We start from the raw sequence: 21379 nt of genomic DNA on the forward strand, positions 1-21379 counted from the left end.
GCTCAGTGGGCACAGGCCTGGGAAAGCTGCTGTCTCGCCTCAGTCTAGTGATGCTGCTGAAGAGCAGAAGCTCCCTGGACGTAGCTGGAGAAGTCCACATGAAGCTGGAAGCCTGGACGCTTCAACACCTGGCTGAGAGGGAAACACTGAGGGAAGCAGTAGAGCTCTGAACCAAACTGCTCATCTTTCCTCGGGACAGAGGTCTAGGAACTTGCCAGTTGGGCGTTTCCCAAGGTCACTTCCCTCCTCTTCTTACCCACCCCAGGTAAAACGTGCAAAAGAGCGCCAGCAGAGAAGCCATGACTTTTATTGCCAACCCAGCACAAAAGCAGCTGTCCCCCATGGCAGGCCAAAGGGGAGACAGGCATCCCCACACTTTGAGAACATAGCAGCAGTTTACTCAGAGTTCTTCAGCCATTCCCTGTCCCTGCAGAGTCCATGCTAGGTCGGTCCCAAATCTCACCAAGCTTTAGGAGGGCCTCAGGCAGCAAGGAGACACAGGTTGTCACAAGAAGTGCCTCAGCCCCTTGACCTGAGCACCCGTGGAAGTGGTGCCAGAGAGCAGGAGGATGCGAGCGAAGGGAACTCCTCCTCCAGCAGCAGATGCTGGGATCTCCCATCCAAGCAGGGATAACCTGAAGCTGCCTCAAGTCCTTGAAATCCTTGGGAACGTGGAGGCCACAGGCATCACAGAGCTCAGTACGGCCGGAACTTGCGCTGGGCTCGCATCAGTGCGATTCTCTGCTTGTCCTCCTCAAACTTTTTCCTTAGCTGGGCGATGTCTGAAACGCGCAGAAAGAGAAACAGAGGAGAGGTCAGACGGGAGCAGCACAGCTCCCTCTCGCGCAGCAGGAGGGCTCAGCTCAGTCCTGGCACCGGCCCACACACACGCTTCCCTGAGCGGCTCTGTCGGGCGGGGGGAGTGCCCAGCCGGGGCTCTGCCCGCTCGGCTCCGGCGGTGCTGCAGCTCCCTCTTGGGGAGGAAACCAGCCAGTTCGCCCTTTCCATTCATAGAATCATAGAATGGTAGGGGTTGGAAGGGACCTTTACAGATCATCTAGTCCAACCCCCATGCAGAAGTAGGTTCACCTAGATCAAGTCGTGTAGGAACATGTCCAAGTGGGTCTTGAAGACCTCCAAAGAAGGAGACTCCACAACCCCTCTGGGCAGCCTGTGCCAGGGCTCCCTCACCTCAACAGTGAAAGAGTTTTTTCTTATATTTAAATCGAACTTTTTGTGTTCCAGCTTCATCCCATTACCCCTTGTCCTGTTGCTAGATACCATTGAAAAATGGGATGTCCCAACCTCCTGACACCCACCATTTAGATATTTGTAAATGTTAATAAGATCTCCCCCCAGTCTCCTCTTTTCCAGGCCCCAGTTCCCGCAGCCTTTCCGTGTATGAAAGATGTTCCAGTCCCCTGATCATCTTGGTGGCCCTGTGCTGGACTCACTCCAGAAGTTCCCTGTCCCTCTGGAGCTGAGGAGCCCAGAACTGGACACAGGACTCCAGATGAGGCCTCACCAGGGCAGAGTAGAGGGGGAGCAGAACCTCCCTTGACCTGCTGCCCACACTCTGCTTGATGCATCCCAGGATGCCATTGGCCTCCTTGGCCATGAGAGCACACTGTTGGCTCATGTTTAGCTTATTATCAATCAGGACTCCCAGGTCTCTCTCTGCAGAGCTGTTCTCCAGCAGGTCAATCCCCAGCCTGTACTGGTGCATGGGGTTGTTCCTTCCCAGATGCAGGACTCTGCACTTGTCCTTGTTGAACCTCATGAGGTTCCTCTCTGCCCAACTCTCAAGCCGGTCGAGATCCCGCTGAATGGGATTGCTGCCTTCATGCTGACCGAGGAAACACCCAGCAGAAAGCCGTGACCCACGTGCTCTCCCGCAAAATATTCCAGCGGCCCTTGCTAGGAAGGTGATGGCAAGAGGCCCCCACGGGCTGGCGAGGCCATTTGTGCAGCCACTCAGCCAACAGCCTCCACTGAGGGAAAAGGGACAAGTTTTGGGCCGCAGCGTGAGAGCTGACAGACCCGGGCAGGGGCGGGAGGACTGTGCCACTCACGCTCTCTCTTGGTCTCGCGGTGCTGCCAGGCGTAGAAGTTGAGCAGCTCTTTGCGGGCCCTCTTCCGCTTCTCCTTCTCGAGCAGGCGCAGGTTGGCGGCCTCGGTGCGGGGCAGGCCGGGCTTGCGGCCCTTCCGCGTCACCTTCACCCAGCCCTCCTCGTCCGGAACACCCTCCTCCTCGGCCGCTCGGGCTTCCTCCTGCGGCGGCAGGACGGGGAACGCAGCTCAGTGCGGAGGGTGTGAGGCAACCTTTAACACCATCGCGTCCGACCACCGCCCTCACGCTGCCGAGCCCAGCACTGAACCACGTCCCTCAGCACCTCATCTGTTAAACACCTCCAGGGGTGGGGACACTGCACCACCTCCCTGGGCAGCCTGTGCCAGTGTCTGACGACCCTCTCAGTGAAAACGTTCTCCCTAATCTCCAATCCAAACCTCCCCTGGAGCAACTTGAGGCCATCTGTCACCATGCTGCACACCAGCCAGGGCCCAGTCCATTTGTGGCACCTACTGTAAGTCCTGGGTGCAAGGGTCAGGTGTTGTGGTCCAAACCAGGATGTGACTGTCCCCCAGCAATTAGGAGTAAAACCACCCTGCCAATCAGTGTATTTCCCTCTGCCCTTTCCACCGAGAGATCTTCCCTCTTCCTCCCCTCTCTCCACACAAACCACTTAGGTGGGTTCCCTGCCCAGCCTGGCCTCACCTCTGCTATCTTCTTGTCATAGGCTTCCATGTAGGCATCCACCTCAGCCTTCAGCTCCTCCGGATCCACGACTGAGGCCTCATAGCTGGCGATCCACTCTGAGACACACAGGGCAGAACTCAGCAGCAGCCTCTGTTAGAGACGAGCCCCAGCGTGATGCCTTTGGGCAGCTCTACAGAGAACTGCTGTCAGGAAGGACACACTCCTTCCTCTTCCTCTTCAGCCTCCCCTCTGCCACAGCTCAATCGGCTTGTGGCCTGGTGACAGCTGGGAAGCGACGGGAAGAGCCTGCAACTTTCCCAAGCAGGAGTGGGCCAGCCTGGAGCCCAAGAGGGGTAACATTCAGGCCTGTGCTCCTGACAAGGGGCCATATCAGAAGTGCTGTCATTTTGACAGACACCTGGTTCCTGTTACTGAAGCTGGGTTCTGTTTTCAGGGCAAGAAATGGGCATTTTCTTTGAATCTATGTGATATTGAAAAGACGTCAGGGGGAAAAACTGCCCTTCCATTGTACCAAGTGACTCCATTCTCCCATAAGGTAACTGGACCAGACCACAACGTCCATCCAGTACAAGAAGATTGCTACCTTGTGAATAACAAAAGCAGGACAATGAAACACTGGATATCTCCTGGCTCAGACAATCTAGGACATGCTGGGTAGGATTCAGCAAGGAACAAGTGTAGTTCTTCACCAGAACTAGCCATCAGGAAAATAGCTTGGGCTGACTTACTGCTAACGCCAGTTTTCACAGGGTGGCTCTCAGTTGATATCAGCAAGGGGCCTTCCCCTGACAAGGCCTTGGCTGCCTGGACGCCAGCTGGTTTCCTGAACACGACATATGCCACTTGAAATCCCTAAGAGAAGAAAGGCACTTAGGCCGGTCAGATACAGTGGGGAAACTGGTGATGCTGAACAGAGCTTCAGTACAGAGCAAACGAAGCAAAAGCCAAACTACAAGTTGTGGTGGGACAGCAACAAAAGGTAAGGCAAACAGAAGTAATCGCACCGCCCAATGCCCCCACTGGCTTGCCGTATCTCGTGTTCCAAACAGCACCATTCGCTGCTGGCAATCTTTGCCCACTCCGACCACCACAGCACCAGCGCTCCTCTCCCCCCGCCGAGCTTCTACCTTTGCAGTTTTGCGGTTGAAGAACTTCGACGTCAGTTTTTCTTTCTTCTCCCCCGGCTCCGGCTTGTCACAGATATCCACAGCCTGGACCTGCCCGCAGCGGCTGAACAGCCTTGACAGAGACTCCTCGAGGCGGGGAAGGAGAGAGAACAAGCGGTAGGGAGGAGCGGGAGCGATTCCTCTCCTCGGCCCCTCACGCACGGACGCCGGAGCCCGGCGGGAGGCTCCGCGGCCGGCACGGCCCCTTTGCCCAGCCGCCGGCACCGCGGCCCCGAGGCCGTGCCCTCGCCCCCGGCACTCACCGGGCTGCAGTACGGGGGCACGTTGAGGACGAAGAGCGTGCGGCGAGGCGGGTGCGCGGCGCCGGCCCCTTCCCGCACCTGGTGCTCCTTCACCAACAGGCAGTGAGCCGAGCGCTGCCGCTCCCCGAACTTCACGGTCAGAGCTGCGAGCGACGCACCGGTTAAAGACCCCGCTACCGCCTCGGCCACCCGCTCCCTTCCCGCCCTCCCGAGCCCCCTCACCCGTGTAACCCGCCGGCGCCGCTGCGCCCACACGCTGCTCGACGGCCGCCGCCATCTTAGCTCGGCGGGAAGTGGCGGGGCGCGGGGGCTGACGGGACATGTAGTTTACCGCGCAGGGGCGGCGCTGATAATGGCGGCGGCGGCGGGTCCCCTCAGCCCGAGCAGTTCCCTCAGGGGGAGGGAGGGGACCCGCCGCCGCCGCCGCTCCAGGCCTTTCACAGCCCCAGAGTAGACTTTCTCCCTTCTAAGCTTCTTCACTGCATCTAACAAGGCTTAGAATCCACTCTCAGTATAACAAACGTTTATTCAGAAACAGATAATACATTATCTTCTTCAGCCCCTCATGTTTTCTCCCCCTCCCCCCTCGCCTTTTTTATTTTAATAAAACACAGGTGTTGGATGGGCAATCTAAAAATTAAAAAAAAAAAAAGAGAACAACTGTCTCGGGTCCCTTTCCCTATAAACATCTGCTGTTCATGTGAAGCACCGCACCAGAAACGGTGTCGTTGGCTTCCCAATCAAGAGAGAGTACTCCAGAAAAAAAACTAGTCCTGCCCAGTCCTCGGTTATTGTCATGGCTAAAAGGGATACAGGGAGAGAGAGGAATGGCCTGCACAAGCTAGACAGAGCAAAGAGTTAATACAGAACAAGAAAGCCAAAGAAACAGAGGGTTGACCAAGAAATGGAATCTGGACTTAGAACAGTTACCCAGAGTTCATTAGAGTTCAGTGGAGCCAAACAAAATGGATTCAGTTTGTCTTCTAGCTACAAGGATCGAGTTCAAACCCCAACCACTTCAGCTTTCCTCTCTTATAATACAGTTTGAACAAATAGAAACAAAGGGAGCTACTGGGGCTTGAGATGCCCACAGCGAGACGGCTGTACTGAGGAAGTACTGCAAGTGCCACCTACGGCCTGTGGCTCCTTACAGACGCTTCACTGGCCCCAGCTACATCCTTGCTGCTCTGCATGGGACTCGCTTAACACTCCTCTCTCCTATGTCTTCCTTAGGGAGTGCAAACTACTCCTCTCCTAAAGAAGCCATGAAGTGCAGCAAGCCGTGCATGTGTACCCAAGCCACGCATGCGTGCAGCACACCTGCATGGCAGCCAAACATTGCCCAAATGACATCTCTCAAAGAAGTGAGTTCTCAGGTGCAAGGAAAGACTGCTCCCTATACAGCAGTATCCGAGAAAGGCCCCAGCTCCTTCCTTTTTATAGGAGGCTGGGAAAGTCAGAAAGTAAGAAACAAATTCATGTCCCTGTGTCACCAGGAGGATGCAACACAGTCTAAAGGGAGTGAAACACTTGGCTTTCCTCTAGCTCTGAACACAAGACTGGTTCCAATTTCTCAGTCCAGAAGGAAGAGGGCAACTGAGCCTGACCCTACAGGGCCAATCTATTCATCATATAAATGCCAGAGCATTCTTTTGCCCCGCAGCTCTCTGCATTCCCAGACTTGAAGCACCCCTCCCAAGCACAATGGGTGGTACACGTGTGCATGTGTCCTTTCTGCCTGGTACACACCACGGAAAGCTCAGTTTTCCACACTTCTCCATGTCACAGCTGCTGAGCAGAAAAACGTCCAAGAGCCAGAGTGCAGCCGTGGTACATGAGTCAAAGATGCAAGACGGTGCTTCCTGCATGGAGCCACACCTGACTTTGTACCCAGTGCAGCAATTTCAGAGACAACATGGTGTTCTCACCTCTTAATAATCAAGGGGATGCACCTTTGAGTTAAAGGTCAGGCAGAAGAAAAGAGAAGGAGGTCACCACTCCTTCCCTCAAAGTCTATGTGCACTTTTAATGGCCATTAGAGGCTCTGGAGTAAAGGAGGGAGTTACATGGTATATGCTTAGTAATACATTACCGGCAGAAGGGGGAGGTTACTCTTTTGGAAACAAAAAAAACATGGAAGAAAACTCCAACTATGAAAACAGAAAGTACACACACAAGAGGAAACACTATTGTACAGTAAGGTAGCGCTCATAGAAACAAAAAAAAAAACCCTCAAGGCAGGTAAATGCAAATAACATCTGCACTCCTGCACTCTTCTCATTCCCCAGCTTCAATGAGATTTCCAGTCCACTGCTCGCTGCCCCTTCTCAGAGTTTAATTTTGAATTCTGTAGGCTGCACAGAGGCAGAGACCCCTGAGGATTTGAAGAGTGCCTTCAAGATAGTGTCAGGGTCCACTTCAGCTGGGGGATTTGAGGAGGTGCTTGCACTTGACCGGCGTGGTTCTCCTTCCTTCTTCACTGAAGGAGTATCACTCAATCGGCTGGAGGATTAAAAAACCACTATGGAGTCAAGGTGTACTGCCCTCAGTACAACTCAGAATGACACAGAGAGGAAGAGAAGGAAAACATTCACAGGCCAACAACTGGCCAACAGCTTCCCTCCCCTCAGGTTCTCCTCAAAACAGAACCTACAGGTGTGTTTGGTTCTTCCTCCCACCCAAGGGACACTTACAGCAATATAGGCTGGTCTGAGGTGATGACATTCCCATTCATATGAAGATTGCATTTCATTGGTTGACCTAAACAAAAACACAATAGAAAAGTCCCTCTATCAGAATTATGGTAAGGCAAGACCCCAGAAACACCACACAACAGTGCAAGCAGCAGTGTTCCACATGCTGGGGAAATGTGAAGGAACAGCTGATACATGTGTTGCTGTTGCAGCAACAGAATAGCCACTGAAACACTCGTTGCAACATAAAGAATCACACTAATCAAGACTTGTTACAAATAGGTTCAAAACCCTTAGCAGAGACAGAAGAGAATCTCCCATTCTGAGCTGCCTCATCTGACATTCCTAACACATCACTCATCTACGGAAAGAAAAACAGCTAAAAATCCCCAGCTGATTTCTGTCTGTAACAACACTGCAGGTAGATCCAGATTAAAAACTGCACTGTTAAAGTTTATGGAGAAGCTGATATTGTTTCACAAGTCCAGCTCTAAATGTTTCTGACTATGCTTTGAGATTTTTTTGCAAATATTAGTTTTCCTTGTACTTTGCAAATAGCTACTCTGTAAGCAGGTAAAGCCTTCCTGAAGGGTAGCTATCTCTCAGCACTGGATTAGAAACAAATTCCATTTAATGTGGAAGTCAGGCCAGCAGACTCACTGGGACTCTGTCTCTAGCTTTGAGCACCCTCCTCCTAGGTGTGCATACACCCTCCTTCTTAAACTGTGCATACATTCTGCTGGTTGCATAGCAGTATATTATATTCCCTAGTCTTGAACTGATTTTGTGGCATTCCCTCTCTCTTAGTAACAGGTAAGTACCTGAGACGCTTTTAAACTCTCCACTGAGGTGGAAAAGTCATTGTTGATTTAACTATCCTAAAAGCAACTGTTGCCTCCCTCGAACTTACCATCTAAGCACCTGTTGTTGTATTTCTTATATGCTGTGATAGCATCTTCTTTCTTCACAAAGACCACCTCAGCCACTCCAGGGTGCACGAGCCGGGCTCGCTTCAGAGCGCCACACACGCAGAATAACTCCTGAGGGCAGAGTTAGGCATGGCTACGGTCACCTCAAAGACACCACCTCAATCAAAGGCATTGAGTGAGAAAGGCTTCCTTTCCTAATTGTGCCACTCGCCCTGCTTAGCAAATACATGCTGAACCCTGACACTCGTCTTAGGGTTCTTGCAATGGGACAAGCACTTGGCATTAGTAACAGAGGTTGCACAAGCAGAAGGTTCAAGGGTAGTACTCGGTACTGTCTCACACACGAAGAGCAGGATCATTCTCACAGAATCACAAGGGATGGAAAGGACCTCAAAAGATCATCTAGTCCAACCCCCCTACCAGAGCAGGGCTACCTAGAGTAGGTCACAAAGGAACTCGTCCCTGCTGAGAATGGAAGTGCTCAGATAACTTAGATTGGGGAGGAGCACGGCATAAGTTCAAGGAGAACATCAAGCATCATTTGGCATGAACCCTTCTAAGGGATGCCAGGTACCTCAGTACACTCTAGGGAAGAGATTTTGGCCCATCTGAACCACACACTTACAAAAAAAATTGGAACAAAACACAAAACAATGAGAAACCTTCAAAGTTTTTGCAAGGAAACTAAACCCACCCACCAAATCACACCACAGCCCTCTTCAGTGCATTCGTGGATTTATCAAGAGGGGTAGGACAAGGGAAGGAAGTGTCACTCATACATGGTTTGGCAGTAAGCAACACTCACAACGATGTCTTCCTCTGTCACTCGAGGATGCAGATTGTTTACGGTCATCTTTGTGCCTTCCAGAGGACTGAATGCCAGCTGCCAACACAAACAAAAGCATCACAAAGGTCAGCAGGCAAGACAGCACAGCAAAGAAAGCATAAAAAAACAAAGTCACTAAAGGGATGTTTGGGGAAGTCCACACACCCACACACACCCACACACACCCACACACACCCACACACACCCACACACACCCACACACACCCACACACACCCACACACCAGAGAGCTGCAGCTGCTAATGGGAACTATCAATGCTTACAGAAGCACAGCTCCTCTCATGGTGACAAGGAGTCCAATGTCCAGGCTGGTTTCTCTCTGAAGTAACTTTTCCCTTTCACTCCCATACACAACACGAATCTAATCTGCATACAGACACAGTGCTCTCTGGTTGTGGCCACATGTTAAATGTGTGTCTCAGCTGCAGTCCACACCAGCCAGCAAACCCTGAAACCTGGCTCCAGCCCCAAGAGCACGCTGGACTCAAAATGCTTGGGAATACCCAGTGGGTTACCCACACATCAGGCATTTGGCAAAACAGCTCCAGGCAGGATGTCCATAAACTGCCTGAGAGGTTTTGTGTGAACAGCAAAAAGTTGTATTTGGAAGAAGCTTGTTTTTCTCCTTGCTAACAGCAGCAGACAACACCACATATCTAGTAGGGTTTAAACAGTATTTGTAGGGATGTGGAAACCACCAAGGACCATCCAAACAGCCACCTCCCTGCAAAACAGACTCCTCAAGACCACGTGCTCACATGCTAGGCAGAAAAGTTGAGAAGCATTGGCTGAGAATCCCCAATCAAACTGAAGAAAAAGATGTTTAGAGAGTTTCAAACTCTTGGGACACAGGTTGTAGTTATCAGAATAAGCTTGATGGAGTCCCCAAAAATCACGGTAGGAGGCAGGCAGAAACAAGATGCACCCCTGACCAACGAACAGCAAGTCTCAGATGTTTCAAAGACATCTATAAGGAGGATCTCCCCCTGCCCTCAAGCTCACCTCAACAGGCGCTGGTTCTTTTGGAGGCTCCTCCTTTGTCACTAAGGTCCGGGACATGTTTGTCAAGGCCTTTGTCCGTGCAGGAGAGGGAGGTGCAGGTGGAGCTGTGTACGTATCGTTCTGGACCACTTTAGTCAAGGGAACAGTCTTGGACAGGGAGAACTTATTGCCGCTCAACCCAGTCTACAAGAAGAAGGAACAAAGTATCTCCCAGAGCTGTAGGTTACAAAAAAATCACCCTTCTTTTTCAAGCACCAACAGCAGGAGAGCATTGCTAACAGGTACCAAGAACTAGACATGGTTCCCAGTGTCAAAACTACTACAGTGCTGGAGACTTTCTGCTTTCAGACAAGTTTCTGGGCGTAAACACAAAAAGACACATTTATCCCAAAAGGGCACTTCCCTCACCAAATATTCAAGTCCTTTACAAAGTGCTTGCAAAGATTGTTCATTGACAAGAATAGCTGCCCTAGTACAGACATCTTCAGAAACACCAAGCTCGGTTACACTCCATGTCTTTGTGTGCCCTTTCTGGTTACAACTACCCAACTTTTAAGTCAGATGAAAAATTGTGCTTGGCAGCTGCTGTGAACACTGGAGAGAACACATTTATTCCTGAAAAGGCCCACAACCACCCATAAGGCTGCTTTTAAGGATCACCAATGCCCAGGAGCTCTATTCTGGATGCTCACATCAGAAAGACGTGAGATGACCATTGTACTGCCCACGTGATGGTAAAGTCACATGAATTTGGTTTTTTTTCAGAACCACAGAATAAATCTGGGCAAATCTACGTCCAATCTCCATGTCTGAAACAGGGCTAACTTCAAAGATACCTCAGGCTGGCTCAAGGCTTTGCCCATCTCTTTGAGTATCTGAGAATGGCCATTTAACAGCCTCCCTGGATCCCCATGCCAGATGCTGATCAGTACCCCAAGAACTGCACAAAATGGTCCCCTCTCCATCCAACTAGAATTTATTTTGCTGTAACATATTTGTTGGCCTATCTTCTGCCTGATTACTCCTGAAAAGGGTCTAGGTTTTGCCTTTTCTAAGATCATGTATTAGGCAGCAAGAGTGAACACATCTCACCAGAGCCTTCTCTTCTCAGCCTTAAGAGACACTGCACTCCCTCCGTCTCCTCACGCATCACAGGTTGCAGCCCTCTGACCACCCTGTTGTACTGGTTCCAGTCTGTCAGTGTGTTTCTTGTCTCTCAGAGCCCTAAAACAGGGCTCTACATGCATTCTCAAAAGGCCAAACAGATGGGAGTTATTCTCTTCCTTGATTTGCTGGCTATTATCTTACCAACACGCCCTCTACAGTTGGCCTTCACCGCCAGAAGGATGCACTGCTAACTCATCCTCAGTATATTACTCAGAAGGATACCCAGGCTCTTTCCTACAAAGCTGCCTTCTAGCCAGTCAGTTCTCAGCTTAAGTGGCAGAGGGTTATCCCATCCTAAGAGCAGGATTTCACACTTCCCTATGTTGAAATCCCACCTTCTCCAGAGCATCGGTACTCCCCAAAAAGCTGTCAACTGAGGTTTTGCACAGCAAGAGATTTCCTGCTTTGACATCCAGTCTCTAGAAGCAGCTAGAGCTGCAAGCTTCTCTAGCTTGCTTGCTTGCTCAAAGACTAATGAGAGAGGTTTCAAAGCACTTCCCCAAGAAGATGAAAGCCAAGAGCTAACACTTGCCAAGCCGCCAGCAGGGGAGAAAGCACACATTCTAGCTGCAAAAAGCCTATAAAACCACAGTTAGCCTAAAAGGCCACTGTCCCAAAAATAACACTAGAAGCACCGACACAAAGGGACAGGTGGGGTGAAGAGCAAACATCTCAGGAGAAAGCATCATTTACATACTTTAAGACAACATAAGCCTTGTAAAGCTGCAGCTTGTGTCCACTCTGTGTGAGCATGGCATGGTGGGGACTGCTCAGATCATCCCTTACCGCGTTGTGCAGGAAACTGTTGGTCGTGGTGATTTTCATCTGTTTGCTAGTGAGGGGAGAGACGCTTTCATCGTCATCTTCCATGTCATACAGACCCTAAAGAGAAGCGAGGTCAGAGTTTATAAGCAGGCAGACTTAAACCAAACATCAATTCCAAAATAAGTTCTCTCTTGTCTCCAGCCTTCTTCAGGTAATGAAGATGACTACGTTGGACTTTACTCCTGCCCTTTCAGCTTGGGGACACAAGGCTGAAGGTACAGCAAATCCATTTCCAAACATCAGCACAAACACTATCAAACTTCTTTGCCAAAAAGGCCACGGTAAAGTTGTTTCTCTGGGTGTCCTGAAACCACATAGAGATTTCTTTAATCCCTAAACCTTATCAGGGCCGAGGAAATGACACTGATGGAATAAAACCCCAGTGCCTTACTTTAGCACCCTGCTACCTTTAAAGTTGAAGCCTGTGCATATGATTCCATTTTAATGACTTTTTTTTTTGTTAAATTAAGCAGATGCCTGCCAAATCCATCTGAACCAAACGTTCCTTTTGAGTAGCCTGCTTTCCTCAGCACAGCACACATCCATCTGGCACTAGAAAACACTGCACTAGGAGGCTGACTGAATGAATAATTTATTCTTCCCAGTTCAACTTCACACCATAACCCTGCCTTAAAATACTGAAGCAAACTCCTACACCAATATTTTTTCATCGACTCTAAATAACATTAAGAAAAAGTCTCTACACGTTGGCACTGCCCAGAACATACGAAGTCACAATTCAAAGCAGCTTCCCATTAGCTCGGTGGAAAGGTAAAGAAAAATGGAGGGATTAGCAATGGGTTTGCATAGTCAGTAAGATTCTGGTTTACAAACAGGAAAGTTGTTGCAGTCACAGAAATGTTGTGAAGGGTGAAAAAAAAACCCCAACGAATTGTGTAGAAAAGAACTGTGAAAAACACAAGAACAATGGACTTGAGATTGACACAAATGAAACAGATTCAAGGCTCAGAGGGATGAGGGTCACAATAATGGAGACACTTCCTTAAGTGACAGTGTCTGCAACAGGTGAAGGCAGCAGGTCAATGTAGAGGTAACATGCACAAATAGCTAAAGTTACCATCATCGAGGCCAAAAAAAACTCAGGACATGATACTGTGACTGTCAGTTTTCCAATACTTCACGTAATAGTGGATGTACACGGGCCAGACTAAAATAACAAGAGTACTTCATTTCTGAAAGCACCCAAGCTGGTAAAGTGGCTGAGTAGCTGGGGGCTATGACAGAGGCCTTTAAAATTGATCCCAGGAGAGACAGCACAGATTCCAGGGTCCTCCTCAAGTCCTGCTTGCTCAGGGCTATGGCAACTTTGCAAGTACATCAGAATACCAGTTAACATCAGGTTTCCAGCAGGGCCCCACAGCTGGGATTTCACAGGAAGGTTGTACCCTCTCCCACCTCACTGTTGAACATTTGACCATGTACAATCATATCCATTCTCTGAAGAGGCTGGCAGGATGGTGAATCAAAACAACCAACAACTTGATCTGATGTGGTGTCACTGAGAAATTTTACAGAAAGACATCAGAGCTAAAGGTCACAGGCTCTAGAAAATAAAACATTAGCACACACAGATAAAAATCTGGGAATATCTACTTTGCATTCATGTCACACACAAGGAATGAAGCTCAACCAGACTAAATGAAAACCTCAATTACCGTGAAAGTATCTTAACCATGCAAGAATAGGGAGCTGAGCTGTTAGAGGGATTCCAAACACTTTCCTCTCCCACCAGTGTTTATGGGCACCTTCCTTTCCCCCAGAAGTATCCAACAGAGAGTACAGAGCAGCACACACCTGTTTGTGGGTATGGTTGTTCACCACATTGATTCTCATTCCTGCTGGATGAGAGTGCCCAGGAGCTGGAGCTTTCTGCTACAGTTAGAGAGAAAGAACCAAAGCATTGAACACTGCAGTCCACCAGGTCCCCATTTCAGAAGATCAGAGCTGTTAGTTCATACTCTGAGACCACTTCAATGAAACTCACCCTTCTGCCTTTGAAATATGTTACCACAATATGCTATTCCAGGAAACTGAGGTGTTTTCTAATAGGTTGTACATGAGATTGCTTCACTTAATCAAAGAAATGAAAACCTATGGCCACACAGAGAGAAACCGATTCAGATTACTTGACTTTTAACTCAAAAAAGGGGACTTTCCATTCTGCCAGCACTAGCTAGATCTACGCTTCTGTTTATATGAAACAATAAACAGGAAACTTTCCTTCTTTCATGCTACAAGGATCCACAGATTCCATCAAACTCAACCTGGGATAGAACACACCTAAACTATATTGTATTTCAGAGGAGATATAGATACTGTCCCTTCACTCTATAGCTGGGATAAACTGTAGTGGAATAAAATGATGCACAGAGTAGTGTCATTGGCCCTTCTGCAGCCTGTGAAACAGCAAAACCACAACAGATGTAGCCAGGGAATGTAGCTGTTTTAATCAACAACTCAAGGCAGCAACTCCCTCCTAAAATGCCCTTTTGTTTTTTGAAAAAGCTGGAAGCTCTTCATTACGGAAAAGAGCCTTTAAAAAACCCCAACTCCATACAGGCAGTAACATTTTCAAAGGTGCGCTTTCTCTAGACTGTAACTTATACCACCGCTCCCTCACGTTCCACTTGGCCAATCCACTCAGAAACAAGGGTACCCATCCTTTGGGAATACCAGCAGAGCTATGGAGATTCTGTGGGTTTCAAACACTTTCCTCCTTTCTTTATGAGAAGCAAGACATTATAGTTGTGTGTTGCAGCTCAGATTGAGACACTTCAGTTGGATTTTGCTTCTGTATTTAGAAAGAGAGGAGGGTCAAGGCCAACTTGGAATTTTGGTATAAATCATTTAAAAAAACTCTGGATAATTATTTGTGTGCACTTTTGTCTACAGTCTTAATCCCCATTATACCCCTACAGTATTTTTTCTTGCCCTGTATTGTCCAACAAAGAGTAAACACTACAGGTCAAAGTAAGTCATACAAAACCGCCTAAACAGGTCAGAGCAAATTGCTACTGTATCAAGTCTCTGGAAACTTATGTTAACTCTAGAAACTTTGTAGAAAATGTTCAACTCCTGATGGCTGACATTGCCTTAAGAGGACAGCATGAGTACTAATTACCCTACTAATTAAAGACTACTGAACAGACTGCTCTATTGCTCCGTGATTATCCTTTCTTACTGCCACAAGAGTCCTTTCTCTCTCTTAGGTCAGTCTGGCAGAAAATCTGCTGAGTAATGGGAAATTTCCTAAGCTAATTTACAGCAGAATTATGTTTGATACTCTTGAGCTAATCCCACAGCTAAACAGAGGGCAGACTCAAACTGATGAGAACGCAAGACATTTGCGAGTATGTGTGAGCACACCCTGTTTATCTTTGGGAGGAGGTAGGCTAGGACCTTCAGTTACATGCTTGCAGAGGTGAGGAACAAACACCACTCCTCAAACAACCACCTGAGCAGTCTGCAAACTTCTCTTCTGGCTCTACCCACTGTACCTAACACACATACAGAGCTCAATCCCAGCTGCTTCTGAATCAGAAGGAATCAAGGAAGGAATCGAGTTACTGTGCACGCAGCAAAGTGAAATTAGAAAATTAGAAAGAGAAACTGTAGAAGGGCTCATTCCATTTTAGATCCTCTCAGATACAAACACAGCTGTACGCTCTAAACTCCTGTCCCACCACTAAGATAAGCCAGTTAGTTAGACAGAACAAATCACCACATCAGACTTGCGGAGAGGGGTGCTGTAAGAGCGACCAAAGAAACGCACACATTCTCTTTGGATTTAGGTGGGAAAGACAACTTAACCATTCCAAACAACAACTAAGGCTGACAGGAACACTACTTCGGTTTTTATTGGCCCCCAAATTCAAACGGAACCTGAAATGTAAGGCTCTGAATCTTGCCCTACGGGTTGGACTGAGCTGCATCAACATCAGCTCTGTTGGCATACATGTGAACATCACCATCGCTACCGGACTGCTGCAGAGCAGCTGAGGGGCTCAGAGGTGACCGATGTGACCTACTTGGATAGTCTTGGTGATTTTGACGGCTGGATTGACTGTCCCCATCGTCGGGCTGATGGCAGCTGGAGTGCTCCTTTTTAAGCTGATCTTCTCTCTGGCATCCACCACTTTGGTCACCTTTTCAGGAGCAGTACTTTGCTGCTTACGGGAATTCAACATCTCTCGAGCATCCTGCACCTTCCCTTTGATTTTGAACCGAGCGTCTTTTTGAACCAGTTTCTCACGGGCATCTTTGACCCCCAGTTTGTGGCGGGCATCAGCCAGCCCGATCTTCTGCCGGGCATCAAACGTCCGCTGGAAGCTCACTGCTGGGGACGACCTGCTCAGAAGATTCTGCTGGATTCCAATGCGGGATCTTACGCCTCCAAACACTGGCCTGGTGTGAAGCCTGGGAGGGGGCATTGGAAAAAAAGAGAGTTTGAGACATTCTAAGACGTGACACGGCATCAATAAAAGCATTTGTGTTGCTGCAAACAAAAGCTCGTTATGACTGCCCAGCAATCCACTCGGGTTAGACGGTCAAATACAACAGCAGAGCTCCTAAGCTGTTTGACGCTGGATTTTACTTTCTACATAGACAGCTGAGGAACTCGTTTGCAAAACCCATCCTTAAGCTCCCATTGACACACCAAAGCAAAGGGTCTGACTTGTGCTGTGCTAAGTACGGGCTACATTTAAACAAAGAGGGAAAGAGAGAGACTTCCTAGCTTTAAAATGGAGCAGATCTGCTAAAGCATCTTCTGTAACACAATACTGTATCCTGATACAGAGAAGTCATGGAACAACATATGATTTCAAGAATTCTAGGCTGTAACTTCAGATGTGTGGGAGTGTAGAGGCTTGGATCTCAGGACACACAAGCACGAGTGCCAGTCTCAGTTCAAAGTCACTAGTTTCAAAGTTGATTAACCGCCAGCAAGAGCACTTGTCAGTCAAATTACTTTTTAACATCCCTGCTTCTTCTTTAATCCCTCAACAGAACTGCTGCCTTTATCTTTTCAGCACATCATCAGTACAACAGGGAGCACAGAAGGATAACGGCCTACAGAAAGCACAACACTTGTACACAAGGATTACTAAGAAGCAGCCCATTCCCTAGGAAAGCTGAAACTAGTTTCTCATTACAGGTCTGATTCACTTTCTCAAAATCTCCCCTACAAGCTGGAACACAAGAGGTTCCAAAGAAACACCAGGAAGAATTTCTTCACTGTTCAGGTGAGGGAGCACTGGAAGGGGCTGCCCAGATGGGTTGTAGAGTCTCCTCTGGAGACATTCAAAACCCACCTGGACGAGTTCCTGTGTGACCTACTCTAGGTGGCCCTGCTCTGGCAGAGGGGGTAGGACTAGATGATCTTTTGAGGTCCCTTCCAGCCCTTAAGATTCTGTAAAAGCTCAGACTGCGGTCCCATTTTGTTACCTAGCTAAGCATTCTATGGCTGCTCTCTCATACAGCCAAAGCAGAACAACATAGAAGACTACCAGTACTCATAAAGCAACAGCCACAGAATGAGACTTCCTTTGCCATTTGAAAAAGCATTAATTTAGCTCTGTTGAAAGCATTTGATTAGAATGCTTCAGAAGGCCTTGATGAGTGCCTCCTTTTAATGAGCAAAAGAGAGGTCAAAGTGAAACCAGAAGTGTATGTATCAGCACTTAAGCCAGTATTAGTTAAAACTGTTAATGACATAAACTAATGCAATTGGTTAGGAAATTCTGTACTGAGGATGACACCAGCTCTGAAGACTCATGTTTATGTGAATAAGCAACCCTCTTTGGTAGAGAGCTGCTTACTCTGTGACACCATTCACTGTCTAGGCAACTTGTGAAAACAAACGGGAATCTCAAACACTTCACTCACTTGCCAGAACTCCAAGTTCTGGCTTGAACAGTTTATGTACAGGTGAAGATTCTTCCATTATTTCATCTTGCCTACTGAACAGCATAATTTAAATTTATTCCGTTTATCCAGCCTTTACAAAGTCAAGGCAGCAACCTCTGAAACCTTATGGAGTCAAACAGGCCAAACGAGAGAAATGCGAGGCACAAAAAAAATCCCTCTTACAGTGCTGTACAGGGATTACTGTTCAGCAAATAAAAGCAAGAAGAATTCCTGGAAGAAATAAGAGTTAAGGAGGGATTTGACAAAGGAGGAAGGAGGTGCTTGGCATATTAAGCAGCCTAAGAGTATCCCAACCGTGCAGGATAACATGAATGAAAGCTCAGAGCCAAGGCCTCGTCTAGACTAGGATTTAAATACATTTTTGAATATCTTGTGAGTGTACATTAGCAGAAAACGTTTGAAAGGCTACCCTGGACACAAGTGTAAAGGGAGTTAGAACCTCAGGTTCCTCAACGACGATTACATGTAAAAAAAATAAGAACCAAACAACAAAAAAGGGGCACCCTTAGCTAACACAGGTGGGGAGAAATCCAAGGAGAAGCTTTTCAAAAGTATCAGAAGCCTACAGCAAATGGGAAGATGAAAGGCTAACAAAGGTAATTGACCTAAGAACCGCTAACAGCTGTGCCAGAGGAAACTGCCAGGCCTACACTGCAGGCACCTGCCCCACGAAGAACCAATCTGCCCCCGTAGCTCCGATGTAACACACCCCACATCCCCGCGAGCGTTCGCAACGATCCAGCAGAGCACCATTAACCGCGTTACAGACGCTAGCGCTTCCCGGCGCCCAGCAACGGCTGCGCTGGAGCCGCCGCAGCCCGCAGCAGCCTCGCCCTGCGCGGCTCCCCACGGCTCGGCCACGGCTGCGGCTGCCCGCGGCACAACCGCCTCCCACGGCTCCCCCACAATGCGCTCGGCCGCCGGGCTGCGGGGGACTGGGGCACCCCCGCGGCAGCTCCAGGGCAGCCCGGGGACCGAGATCCCGCTACTGATCCCGGCTCGGGGAGCGCCGCTGGAGAGAGGCGGCGGGTGGCGGGGAAAGCGCAGGCCCGACACATTAGTGAGGCGGCTGGGCTGGGCTGTGCTGGCGGGAGGCGGCGGAGCGGAACGGGAGAGGCAGGGCAGGGGTGGCCCGGCCCGGCCGTGCCGTGCAGGGGAAGAGCCGCCGGGGCAGGGCTGGGAGCGGGCGGCGCAGTGGTGGCCGCGCCGGGGCCGGACGGAGCCCTGAGCCACGGCCGCTGCCTGAGCCAATGGGAGGGCGGGAGCGGGGCCGGGCCGGGCCGGGCCGCGCCAAGAGAGGCTGCGGGCTGCCGCCTCCGCAGCGCGCCGGGAGAGCAGAGGCAGCCGCGGCGGGCGGCACGGTCCCGAGCCGCCCAGAGCGCTCACCTCCCCTTCACCGTCACGCCGCGCTTCCGGATCAGCTCGTCCAGCGACAGGTCCGCCATCTTGTCGCGGGGCCCAGCGATAAGACGCAGCCAGCGAGACCCGGACGTGACATCATACCGCTTCCGCCCCTCTCCCCGCCTCCGGGAGGCAGGCGGGCCCCGCCCCGGCCCCGCCCGAGCGCGCGGCGCGGCGGGGCGGTGCTGTGGAGTCCCACAACCCCCCGCGGCGCTCATTTGCATACGGCGGCGGCACGTCCCGTCCCGGTTCGTCCCGCGGCCGGTGCTGGGGCGCAGGGAGGGAAGGAGACCGCCCGGAGCCGTCGAGGCAGCGTGCAGGGATAGCGCCTGGCGTGGGGCGGCGTGCGGAGACCCTCGCCCTGACCGAAGAATTGTCGCCTACGGTTCGGGCTACGGGGGCGGAAGGCGGAAGGCATGCCTTAAACTTATGAGTAAGGAAAATAACGACCCGGGGTGACGCCCGGGTCCTCACTGCCAATGTGAGAGGAATTTTTGCGCGGGTACAGGTCGTCCCCAGGTGACCCGCTTACTTCGCGGGATGCCCGGGAGCCGTGATCTGCCCGACCCTCAGCACCGCGTCTTAAGAGCAGATCGGGTGGGCGGCGTTACCCGTGGGCTGCCGTATTCATAGCATCTGCTGCTCGCGGCGTGTGCAGCCGCTCGGAGTTGGAACGCGCAATAGTAGTGCTCCTCCGTAACGCCATTTCGCGTGAGGCTGAGGCAAGCCTCAGCGTTCTGTGTAAGAAGTGGGGAAAGGCTCTGGGCCGCGGCGCTGCGAAACGCAGTGTCGCATCTGCCCATAGCTCCGTCTCTCCCCGGCAGCTGTCAGGTGGCTCCCTTCTGTGGGTCCCCTCCGTGCCTGTCCCGCTGGCATCCTGCCATGTCCCTGCCACAACATCCTGAGCCGCTGTGACCCTGAGGCGTCACAGCAGCATCTCGGCAAGTTCGCTGATGACGCCAAACCGGGAGGACTGGCTGATTCACCATTCGCTGCCATTCAGCAGGATCTCGACTGGCTTGAGAGTTGGGCAGAGAGGAACCTCATGAGGTTCAACAAGGGCAAGTGCAGAGTCCTGCACCTGGGAAGGAACAACCCCATGCACCAGTATAGGCTGGGGATTGACCTGCTGGAAACCAGAGAGTCCTGGTTGATAATAAACTAACCATGAGCCAGCAATGTGCCCTCGTGGCCAAGAAGGCCAATGGCATCCTGGGGAGTATTAAGAAGAATGTGGCCAGGAGGTTGAGGGAGGTTCTGCTCCCCCTCTACTCTGCCCTGAGGCCTCAGTTGCAGAGAGCTTAGCGCAGGGCCACCAAAGTGATCAGGGGACTGGAACATCTTCCTTATGAGGAAAGACTGCGGGAGCTGCGGCTGTTTAGTCTGGAGGAGACTGAGGGGGAATCTCATTAATATTTACAAATATCTAAATGGTGGGTGTCAGGAGGTTGGCACATCCCTTTTTCTGTTGTACCTTGTGACTGGACAAGGGGTAATGGACATAAGCTGGAACAAAAAAAGTTCCATTTAAATATAAGGAAAAACTCTTTCACTGTTGAGGTGAGGGAGCCCTGGCACAGGCTGCCCAGGGAGGGTGTGGAGTCTCCTGCTCTGGAGGTCTTCAAAACCCGCCTGGACGTGTTCCTGTGTGACCTGATCAAGGGGAACCTGCTTTAGCAGGGGGCTTGGACTTGATGATCTCTAAAGGTTCCTTCCAACCCCTACCATTCTGTGATTCTTTGATTCTGTGAACAGAGGACGCTGTTTCCCCGCCTCACACCAATTTCCTTTTTAAAATATTAGTTAAGGGATTATGCAAAAGACATCATATTAACCTTGGCACAGCACCTGGCAGGCACAGCATCAAACTTCAAACGTTGCCTTTGCTGAGTCGTACAGAGGTACACGAAGCAGCTAAGAGCAGAATGGCACGATCACAGAAAATACCCGAAACTACCAGAAAACACGTGGAGCAAGGTCCAATCACTGCTCGGTCCAGACAGAAGTCTGTCCATCAGGATGGCTGCCCACAGCGTTCCATGTGTTTCCTCACTCCTCAAAGGACAGAAACCCTCCTGCCCGGTGTGTCTGGATCCAAATAACTGTTCTACTCGACTTCAGATCAGCCATCTCCTCACCCTCTAAGCTGTTAGGGACCTTAATTCTTCTCTATTAATTATAACAAAACCATTAACAATTCGGTATGTAGGCAGCGTGCTCCCCCTTGATTGCATTAACGGCATCACCACGGTCATTAGCTTGACACAGAAACATTTGGTATGGAAATGATTAGATGATTTTGTAATTAAACTCAAAGGGGAATTAGCTGCCTTAGGGGTAATTTTTCTATGTCAGATTT

The 21379-nt window shown here is 50.0% G+C and overlaps 2 protein-coding genes and 1 non-coding gene across 6 annotated transcripts; 1 reads left to right on the forward strand and 2 right to left on the reverse strand.

Moving 5' to 3' along the window:
• Window positions 1–289: 289 nt before the first annotated feature.
• Window positions 290–4499, reverse strand: RRP7A (ribosomal RNA processing 7 homolog A). Of its 2 annotated transcripts, none has more exons than XM_062005690.1 (7): window positions 4431–4499; window positions 4209–4351; window positions 3907–4029; window positions 3508–3631; window positions 2777–2874; window positions 2073–2271; window positions 290–782 (listed from the first exon to the last, which is right to left on the reverse strand). In XM_062005690.1, exons 1-7 carry the CDS (start codon window positions 4483–4485, stop codon window positions 697–699), a joined length of 828 nt encoding a protein of 275 aa, XP_061861674.1. In that variant the 5' UTR covers window positions 4486–4499; the 3' UTR covers window positions 290–696. The 2 variants fall into 2 exon arrangements, with proteins under 2 accessions (XP_061861674.1, XP_061860852.1); XM_062004868.1 differs by having other exon boundaries at window positions 3907–4032.
• Window positions 4500–4714: 215 nt separating this feature from the next.
• On the reverse strand, window positions 4715–19114 carry POLDIP3 (DNA polymerase delta interacting protein 3). Of its 3 annotated transcripts, none has more exons than XM_062013703.1 (9): window positions 19006–19114; window positions 15720–16107; window positions 13486–13560; window positions 11632–11727; window positions 9679–9861; window positions 8636–8713; window positions 7812–7941; window positions 6902–6968; window positions 4715–6710 (listed from the first exon to the last, which is right to left on the reverse strand). In XM_062013703.1, the coding sequence occupies exons 1-9, from the start codon at window positions 19062–19064 to the stop codon at window positions 6536–6538; spliced, it is 1251 nt and encodes a 416-aa protein (XP_061869687.1). In that variant the 5' UTR covers window positions 19065–19114; the 3' UTR covers window positions 4715–6535. The 3 variants fall into 3 exon arrangements, with proteins under 3 accessions (XP_061869687.1, XP_061869677.1, XP_061869695.1); XM_062013693.1 differs by having other exon boundaries at window positions 13486–13563; window positions 19006–19113; XM_062013711.1 differs by lacking the exon at window positions 13486–13560 and having other exon boundaries at window positions 19006–19113.
• A 322-nt stretch (window positions 19115–19436) lies between these two features.
• Window positions 19437–19585, forward strand: LOC133624713 (U12 minor spliceosomal RNA). Its single transcript, XR_009818064.1, has one exon. It is a non-coding gene; the product is annotated as a U12 minor spliceosomal RNA (small nuclear RNA).
• Window positions 19586–21379: the final 1794 nt, after the last annotated feature.

This window comes from Colius striatus, chromosome 1 (assembly GCF_028858725.1).
Source record: "Colius striatus isolate bColStr4 chromosome 1, bColStr4.1.hap1, whole genome shotgun sequence".
Classification (NCBI taxonomy): Eukaryota; Metazoa; Chordata; class Aves; order Coliiformes; family Coliidae; genus Colius; species Colius striatus.